The 9,742-nt window shown below is 41.2% G+C and overlaps 1 protein-coding gene across 2 annotated transcripts; it reads left to right on the top strand.

Moving 5' to 3' along the window:
- The first annotated feature begins 3,023 nt into the window (after nucleotides 1–3,023).
- On the top strand, nucleotides 3,024–9,601 carry man2c1 (mannosidase, alpha, class 2C, member 1). 2 transcript variants are annotated; one of them, XM_054619436.1, is made up of 26 exons: nucleotides 3,024–3,173; nucleotides 3,573–3,698; nucleotides 3,787–3,910; nucleotides 3,990–4,060; nucleotides 4,139–4,316; nucleotides 4,396–4,585; nucleotides 4,900–5,006; nucleotides 5,084–5,194; nucleotides 5,336–5,428; nucleotides 5,533–5,649; nucleotides 5,741–5,836; nucleotides 5,927–6,072; nucleotides 6,401–6,524; nucleotides 7,007–7,128; nucleotides 7,214–7,299; nucleotides 7,382–7,528; nucleotides 7,616–7,695; nucleotides 7,776–7,870; nucleotides 7,973–8,077; nucleotides 8,184–8,340; nucleotides 8,437–8,580; nucleotides 8,702–8,811; nucleotides 8,898–8,977; nucleotides 9,057–9,196; nucleotides 9,282–9,385; nucleotides 9,479–9,601. In XM_054619436.1, the coding sequence occupies exons 1-26, from the start codon at nucleotides 3,070–3,072 to the stop codon at nucleotides 9,588–9,590; spliced, it is 3,069 nt and encodes a 1,022-aa protein (XP_054475411.1). In that variant the 5' UTR covers nucleotides 3,024–3,069; the 3' UTR covers nucleotides 9,591–9,601. The 2 variants fall into 2 exon arrangements, with proteins under 2 accessions (XP_054475411.1, XP_054475409.1); XM_054619434.1 differs by having other exon boundaries at nucleotides 7,382–7,695.
- The last annotated feature ends 141 nt before the right edge of the window (nucleotides 9,602–9,742 follow it).

Below are 9,742 nucleotides of genomic sequence, written 5' to 3'. Positions count from 1 at the left end.
AAAACATGGAGTGCCAACCCTAATTATCACATAATCTTTTCTGCTTGTGTTGCTCCATGCTCTGCAGGTTTACTGGTTCCCATACTGGTGGGCTCTGCACTGGGAATTGTTCTCATTGTCTCTTTAATATGGTGTCTAATAAGGCAAAAAAGGTAAGCAAAGGGCAAAAACAACAAAAAATCTTTACTGTGGTTGAAATCACGCCCTCTACATCATAATATATTAAAAGTGCTGTTTGTTGAACTAGACAGCTGGTCAATTTATATATATATATACAAACTTGACAATTGCGAAGGGTATTTCAAGAGGATAGTTTACCTTATTTGACCCAAACATCTAGGGTTTTTAAAATAAGAATCAAAGACTTTATAGGGGTGGTGTCCTCATTAGTTGAGATTTTTAGGAATGTAACCGCACCCTTACTGCGCATAGATGACCTCACTGCATACATTATGAGCACATTTTGTATAAATGTGGTTTTGTATGAAAGACTAGTAGTGCCCTGGAGCGTGTTTTGGGGCGGGGTTTACATTACTGTGTGACTTCAAAAGATGTTTTTGTGATACATAGTTGAAAATGTATTTGATAATTAACTTTTATATTGGAGAAAACTTTGGAAGAAAGAATACTGGTACCAGTAACTGTAGCTATTCATAGCAGCAAACATAAGACAAATCAAAATTTTGCTTTTTACAGGACTGTTAAAAAACAAAAAAACAAGATGATACACCTGTTCATCTTTTCAGGTTTTAGTATGCAGGGAAATTAATCCTGGGAGAAAATATCGGTGTTAGTGCCATATAATAAACACTAAACTAACTTTTACATTCAGTCTTTATAATGAAATCCTAACTGACAGATTTCTATTTGTTGGGTTTGTAATATTGAAATGGTCAATCTTATACAGATAACATTGAATTAAAATGTTTAGTGAATGATGGCATCATACATTTAAACAAGTCTTTGAATGCTTTCACAAATATATCTGGGGAAAGGGAAAATGTGTTTGAGATGAAATATGTAAATGAGAGGCACTTGGGAGGTAAAACGTGCTTGGAAGCTGTCACCTCGTCACTGGATGTCTCTTCTCCGCTTTCATTTCATTATGCTAATGTTGCAAAATCTGCTTTTGGAGGTGTAAGGTTGAGTAACAGCCTTATCACAGATGGGTTGGTGGCAGGCTGTCTGCATTAAACTGTCAAATGTTCCTCCAATCTAAGAATGTTCTTTCTTCCAGCTTCCATCGTAATTACTGTATAATCCCATACACCACCTAAATCATTCAGTAGCAACTCTCTGTTTAAACATGGCTAACCTCTTGCTTAGATATCATGGAACTAAATAACAAACATTATTTTGACAGCAAAACAAACCTCAGTACGAGATACATGATTAAATAAATCTATGGCTTAAGGGAGAACATGTAATTTAAGACTGCAAATTGTGTGTATTTAGAGATATAATGTGACATATCATCAAAGTCTGATGAAGCATTATGGTTATTTTATTCCCTAGAGCTTGTGATGCTGAACAGGACAAAGGCAAAGGTGTTGAATACAACATTGGAGAGAGAGACGAGTACGGCTCGAGAGTATAGCCCGTTATTCTGGACATCTCTTCAAAGGAGACCATGAGACTATTGTCCTCTCTGTATATGTAGCCCATGGGTCAGCGTTTAAGTAGATGCATGATACATTTTGCATGCAGCTCTGGGGTTTTGGGAAGCACTTCTTTTTTTCTTTTTTTCTCAAGCCACATTCTGGACTTCCTCTGCTGTGTTGTGGCGAGCAGAACATAGTTGGTCTTCATGCTGGATGTTTTATGCGGCATGACTGCTTCCTTAAAGTAAGAGGAACAGCTTTCCTCTCTAACCGCTGCCTTTTATTTATCTGACATGATGTTGGCAGTTGTTTTTTTTTAATGTGAACGCCACGCAGATGCTTCCAGGCAAACACAGTAAAGCCAAGCTGAACTGGTGAGACACGGTCACTTGGGCTGTCTCGACATGGTGGAAAGCCCAACCATAGTCCAAACAATAGGAGGATAGGACTTGACAGACATCCCTGATGGTAGGGTGCCCTGAGAGGGATGGGCTATGCCAAATTTTTCCACCAACCCTGTACTTAGAGCTGCTCTATGGATTTTATAATAAAAGGGTCCATACAAACACAGAAACAGACAGCTCCTTCCCTGTGAATAATGCTGAGAAAAAAAGGCTTTTGTGTTTTCAGGCTGCACGTGGGCTGACCCTTAACCTCTGTCCGCCTGTCTGATCACAAGACTAACTCCCAGCGCGCCTGAGAGCCTCTTAGTCAGGCTGTAGAGTAAACCACGGGAGCGCTGGGGAGTTATTACATCATCATGTCATCCTCACAGAGTTTCCCTTGGCCATTTTATCATCTCTTCTGCCTTTATTATATTCATACTTTTCTAGCGGGTTATTTTAGATGTTCAGTGTGCAGTAGGCCGATTTGCATGCTTATGGCATATAAGGCATATATCATTTGAATAATCAAATGAGTGCATTGCATGGGAAAGAGAAGCACTGAGTGACTGTTTCATGTCAAGACAGTGACATATCTTAAAACAATGTGCCAATCCTGTGTTAAACTGTAATTGTTTTGTACAGTTTATTTGTGCCATGATGTTTTCCAGTTATTACGTTGTGAATAAGTGTAAATAAATGCTGTCTCAGAATAAAAAATCAAACTAATAATGATTGAGTAAAATGTCATTTTCATTGCATTTTATTATTCCCATTAGAAAGTCCCAAGTTTAGCAGGCTTCAGTGACCTACAGCGACTTATAGGATACATGTTCACAAAACACAAATTAAAAAATAAATAGGCCTGTTTTACCTGATTCCAGCAATTTGACCCCTTAAAAACAAATAGATGTTGTGACACTTTGCACAAATCCTTTTCCTGAACCATGAGGGAGACCACTCAGTTGAGCAGGACTGCCATCTAGTGGTGCATTAAGTACAACAACAACAGTACCTTTTACTTCCGGGTCTTCTAGATTTGAGCTCTCACTGTTGACTGTAAGTGTGTTCTGCATGTTGGTTTCATGATGTATCACCAGCCTGTGCTAAAGAACAGGCGCACTCTCCTCGAGAGAGCAGAGAAATTCATCTCTGATGTTTACTTCACTGACTGCAACCTGAGAGGAAGGTGAGGCATCATTCCATTCATCTGCATCCAGGTCCACTACAATGGAATGACTACTCAAGTGCAGCTGGCCAAACATGTTTCTATTGTTCTCTGTGGTAGTTCACTGAGTCAGTCAGACTCATTCATATCCTACTTGTGAATGCACATTTTGCTGCTCAGTGTTTGTTTGAATATCAGCATTAGTTTCACAGGTCTGCAACATACTGCTAATCATTGTAATCATACAAGAAGTTAAGTTGACATTATAGTACCCAAAATTAAGTTAATACTGACTACATCATACTTAATGCACGTTGTGATTTTGGGCTCTCTAAATAACTTTGACTTCTTGAATAATTGCACGTTGTGATTTTGGGCTCTCTAAATAACTTTGACTTCTTGAATAATTATTCTCTGTAGACTCTATGGAGACTCCTGCCAGCTGGAGTCCCTCAGCTCCTTCTTGTCCTCAAAACGGATCACGTTCACCGAGGCCTTTCAGCAGACCTTTGCACCTTATACAATCGGTGATACCTTTGGACCCACGTAAGTGCAACTGACAGATTTTATTCACCCTCTGATCGTTTTATTCCCCCTGATCTGGGCAATAAACCAAGCTTGATGCTTGCTAAAGGTGGTGGACTTGCTGGTTTAAAGTGACCCTGAAAATCCCAGAGTCCTGGAGGGGGAAAGAGGTTCATCTTCTGTGGGAAAGCGATGGAGAAGCAATGGTTTGGAGAGACGAACAGCCAGTTCAGGTAATGTAGCAGTCAGGCTGGATTAAAGTGCCAAAATTCAATGCAAACACATGACTAGATTTCATTGTGACGTGTGTAGGGCCTGACCAAAGAGGGTGAGAAGACGAGTTACATCCTCTCAGACTGTCTGAGAGATGAGGAGCCACACGGGTCAGTTACTAAAAGATGAGTTAATCGCTGCTGCTGTAACCAACTTTATATCTAACTATATTTTCTTTTGTTCTTTAGTATCACCCTTTATGTGGAGGTGGCCTGTAATGGTCTTTTCGGTGCTGGTCAAGGGTCCATGATTGCGGCCCCAGATCCAAACAGGAAGTTTTCTGTGCAGAAGGCTGAGCTTGTGGTATTTAACCACGATGTACGGGAGCTGCTGACTGATTTTGAGATGCTGATTGACATCGTAAAGGTAAGGTCACACAAAACAATACACGTTTATTTACTTTACTTGAATTTTAATAAAAGTTAACTTTTTGCTTCCTTCACAGGAACTCGGAGAGGGAGAGCAACGAAGCTACCAGGCACTCTTCACTGTCAATGAGATGGTGAACCTCTGCGACCCCTCTGATCCCGGGTCTTTCTCCAAAGCTCACAGTCTGGCTCAAACCTTCTTCAGCCAGCGGAACGGGGAAAGTCAGCACACTGCTCATGCGATGGGTCACTGTCACATAGACTCAGGTCTCAGTCTAAAATTTGTCCTTTTGAGATTGGAAAACAGTGGAGAAAAGCTGGCATCGTATGCCTGGTCAGATTTGTAGTTGAATTTACTAATAATGATTAGATTAGATTAGATTTAAATCATAATTTTGCCAGTGTCTTTCTATTTATTTTTTTCTCAGGCTGCTTTAATTTATTTTGTTGAAAGGGAAACAAAGTCTTGTATTTTTATTCTGTATCTGTGGTGGGAAAACATTACTAAAAAACATAGTAAAACAGGTTACTCTACCCTATTTTTGAAGTAGAAACTAATTTCTGAATTTCTTTATCTGCAGCTTGGCTGTGGCCATACGAAGAGACTATTCGCAAATGTGGCCGAAGCTGGGTGACAGTGATCCGTTTGATGGAGAAGAACCCCGACTTTGTTTTTACTTGCTCTCAGGTATTTACCCACTAACACAGTTTTGTCTGAGCCATAAAAGTTTTAAAAATATGAGGTGTTTTTTGCTTTTTGTTCAGGCCCAGCAGTTCCAGTGGGTAAAGAGCTGGTACCCGGGACTCTACTCCCAGATTCAGCATTACGTTAAGAAAGGCAGATTCATTCCAGTTGGAGGAACGTGGGTGGAAATGGTAAAACTGATCTTGATCTTGCAAATTAATCACATTTCATGTATCTTATGAATTTAACCATTTTAAAGGGGCTGCTGCCACTTTGGTCTTTTTATGAACATCATATCCTAAGATACTACTAATTACTTGTTTGCCTGTCAGGATGGCAATCTTCCCTCAGGTGAGTCCATGGTCCGGCAGTTCCTGGAAGGCCAGCGCTTCTTTAACCACGAGTTTGGGATCCATTGCAAAGAGGTAGGGATTCATAAAAAAAAAACCTTAACCTTAACCCTGCTACACTCGTGACCACTTTTGGATCACATATACCTACTATAATTATCTTTTCTTGTTCTCTTTAGTTCTGGCTTCCGGACACGTTTGGCTACTCTGCCCAGCTTCCTCAGATAATGCAGAGCTCTGGCATTTCCAATTTCTTGACACAGAAGCTTAGTTGGAACCTGGTCAACACCTTTCCTGTAAGTCGATAATGGCCACTGGTTTTAAAAACACAAAAAAGTTGGGAAGTGTTAAGCTTTTACTTTCAGTTTTGACTTCTCTTCCCTAAAGCACAACACATTTTTCTGGGAAGGTCTGGATGGCTCCAAGGTTTTGACCCACTTCCCACCAGGAAATTCCTATGGAATGACGGGCAAGGTTGAAGACGTGAGTTTTCGGTACACAAAACATGGTGAATGTTGATTGTGTGATATATAATATTTACAATCCTCACAAAGCTTACATTTCTGCTCACAGCTGGTGAGAACAGTGAAGAACAACAAAGATAAAGGAAGAGCTAATCACAGCGCAGTGCTGTTTGGTTTTGGCGATGGAGGCGGTGGTCCCACACAGCTGATGCTAGACAGACTGCACCGGGTCCAGGACACAGATGGACTTCCCAAGTCAGTTCCTGTTCCACACTCGCCAGTAACAAAAAACAAGCCCAACATGAGGCACAATTACATCCGAGGAGTAAATTAGTCATGAGTTTATGTCCTGTCTATTCCTGCACGGAGGGATTTCTGCAATAGGGTTTGCCGGCACGTAGGCAGTAGACTACTCCAAGCTTGTTGAATGTAAAAGGATACGAGTGATGTTTACTGATGTCATTATGATGCGGTCCTATAGTGCTAGTCATTACCGTCATGTTTTAGTCAGAATGAATGACAAAGGTGTAACCAGTGACGTGATTGGCCACTTCCATGTCCAATTCTTGTGTGTGTTTCTCAGGGTCCAGACTTCTAGTCCGGACAAGCTTTTCTCTCAGCTTCGGTCTGACTCCGCTCTGCTTTGTACTTGGACCGGGGAGCTCTTCCTTGAGCTGCACAACGGCAGCTACACCACACAGGCTCAGGTACAAAGAGACACTGCGAAACTAAACTAAAGGAAAAAATATCCAAGCACAAATAAGCTCGAAAAGAAAAAAATATGTATGCATAATAAAACCAAAGATCACGTAAATATTCACTGGGTGGTGCGGGATATAGTATAGCTTATTTACATGTAGGATTAACTTGGATATTTAAATCTAGTCAATCATACTAATAGTCATGATTGCTTAATATAAATATGAATTTATATGAATTAATGAATATAATATATATATATATATATATATATCTTAGTAAAGGCAGATACAAAAGCATATATGGAGTGGAAGGCATAATTACCTGTCCCACCTTACAAAATAATAGTGACCCACACAATGCTACAAAATAAGCACAAGTGGAAGGAAAAAGGTTGTACTTGTCCAGGAAATATAAATGTGTAATAACAATACATATTATTATATTAGAAAATGTTTGTACTGTTTGATAAAGTTATTTTTACTTCCAGATTAAACGAGGGAACCGGCAGTGTGAGGCGCTGCTTCATGACATTGAGATAGCCAGCAGCTTGGCGCTGTGTCGGAACAGGACTTTTAAGTATCCTGTGGAAAAACTGCGGGAGCTCTGGAGGTCCAGACACACACCGATTAAAGTTTGATGATTAATAAATGAATGTCCTAAGTTGTTGCAATATAAAAAATGTTTTCCCTTTCAGGCTGCTTCTTCTGAATCAATTCCATGATGTGATTCCCGGCAGCTGTATAGAGATGGTTGTTGAGGATGCACTCGGGTATTATGAAGGTACAGTTTTATTGCCATTAGTACCACAGCCATATTCATATGTTGTTTGCGTGAACAAAAATAATATCTCGCTGTGTTTCAGATATCCGCCGTGATGGCGCTGGACTGCTGCGCGATGCCTTTGGAGCCCTGGGGTCAAAGGGCACCTCCACTGGAGTGTTCAACTCTCTGCCATGGGAGCGCCATGAAGTCATCCAGATTCAAGATGGCGCTGGTAAACCTGGTCTGGGTATGTTAGATATTTGGAATATTTATGTTGTTGCCTTCCGAAGTACAACTGCATATTTGATGCTCTGTGGTATCTGTTTTACTGCAGCTCTGGTGAAAGTTCCCAGCATCGGTTTGTCCCCTGTCAAAGACACACAGCCTGTGGCTCCAGTCTCCGTCACTCCTCAAGTATTTACTATATAGAGTGCTTTTAATTCATTCATTTATGCTGTAATTTAATTTGGCTGACTGAGGTTTGTAATGTACAGGCCGACGGCACTTTCCTCATGGAGAATGGGATTTTACAGACAGTGGTAAACAAAGATGGCACTTTGGCGTCGCTGTATTTGATCAATGCTAACAGGTACTGTAAGACCACGTTGCCACATGTTCTACTGCTGATTGTACGCTGAATACTTTTTCTTTTACGGAATTAACATATGTCTCACTGCTTGGTTGCTTTCAGAGAAGCCATCTCTGACGGCTGTCATGGGAACCAGTTTATCATGTTTGATGATGTCCCTCTGTACTGGGATGCTTGGGATGTAATGGACTACCATCTGCAGACAAGGTGTCAGTCATTTCTGTGGGATACATCTCTTGCTATCTTGATACATATCACAGTATTTGTAGGTGTATGAATAACAAGAACCCTAACGGCAGGATTGACCCTATAGGAAGCCGGTTCTGGAGGTGGTGCAGCCTCCTCAGGTGGTGTCCTCAGGTGGGCTCAGAGGCAGTGTCAGCTTCACACTCAGGATCAGTGATAAGAGCACCATCACACAGGAGATTGTCATGGACGCCATGTGTCCTTACATCAAATTCAACACAGAGGTGTAACATTCATGATGTCTGGAGAATCACTGATCCAACAGTCGACACATTCTTCAAAACCCAAGAAATACCAAATGTTGCATCCTCCAATTTCAGGTGAAGTGGGCAGAGTCACACAAGTTTCTTAAGGTGGAGTTCCCAGTGAGAGTGCACAGCCCCAATGCCACATATGAGATCCAGTTTGGCCATCTGCAGAGACCCACACACAGGAACACTTCATGGGACTGGGCAAGATTTGAGGTACAACACTGGAATCAGCAGTATGAGTAGGATGAGGTTCAACTCATAACAATAATAAAAATAATGCTGTTGAGATGCTTTGTGTTGTCTTTGCTGTTTTTCATCATGGCTTCCTTCTCAGGTTTGGGGTCACAAATGGGCCGATTTGTCGGAGCACAACTTTGGGGTTGCACTGCTGAACGACTGCAAATATGGCTATTCAGTCCACAAGAACACTATGACGCTGTCCCTGTGAGGTTTCCAACTGTTCATATACAATTCAGTTACACCAAATGTAATTAATCCCTTCATCTTACAGTATATGTCTTTTGTCTTAGACTGAGAGCACCTAAGGCACCAGATGTGAATGCGGACATGGGGACTCATCATTTCACCTATGCAGTCATGCCACACACAGGTAGGATTGAATTGTTCTCAGTACCTTAAATCTCTCCCCTTGGACCTTGTGATATATTTTTTTCTGTGTGTAAATATAGGATCTTTCCAAGATGCCTCTGTCATCCAGAGTGCATACAACCTCAACTTCCCGTTGAAGTCAATCCCGTGCACTGACACTGAACCCTGGAGTGCCTTTTCCGTCAGCCGCGCAGCAGTCATCCTCGAAACCATTAAACAGGTATCCCATCAAATATTAAACTTGGCCTGGCTTGACTTAATCCACTCAGTCCACTAACGACTGTTTACTGTGTTTGCATTGACAGGCTGAGGACAGGAAAGAGGCACTTGTAGTCCGACTCTACGAGTCACATGGGAGCAGCGTGACTGCAACTCTCAGCACCACCCTTCCAGTCAGGGAAGCCTGGCAGTGAGTATTTATATTTTTACAGCATTCACGGCTGTCTGGCATCTTTAATGTTGTATCGTTTACTAGGAACAATACCTTTTTTTTGCCTCTCAGTTGTGATTTCCTGGAAAGACGAGACCCCACCCAGCCAGCACGCATTACTTCAGAGGGAATCACTCTGAACTTCCGCCCTTTCCAAATTGTGTCACTTCTCCTCATCTTGTAAAAGTAAAAGATAGAGCTGGTAACCAAACCTCAGGGTAGTCAGTGTAGAAACTAGTAAAATGCTATAGAATGATCTGTAAAATGCATCTGGTGTTGCAGTTTATTAGGAGACTTCAAATAGAGTGCATCATTTTGAGCTGACAAAAATAATGT

Source organism: Anoplopoma fimbria, chromosome 19 (genome assembly GCF_027596085.1).
Source record: "Anoplopoma fimbria isolate UVic2021 breed Golden Eagle Sablefish chromosome 19, Afim_UVic_2022, whole genome shotgun sequence".
Lineage (NCBI taxonomy): Eukaryota > Metazoa > Chordata > Actinopteri > Perciformes > Anoplopomatidae > Anoplopoma > Anoplopoma fimbria.
This window is presented reverse-complemented; position numbering and strand designations above follow the sequence as displayed.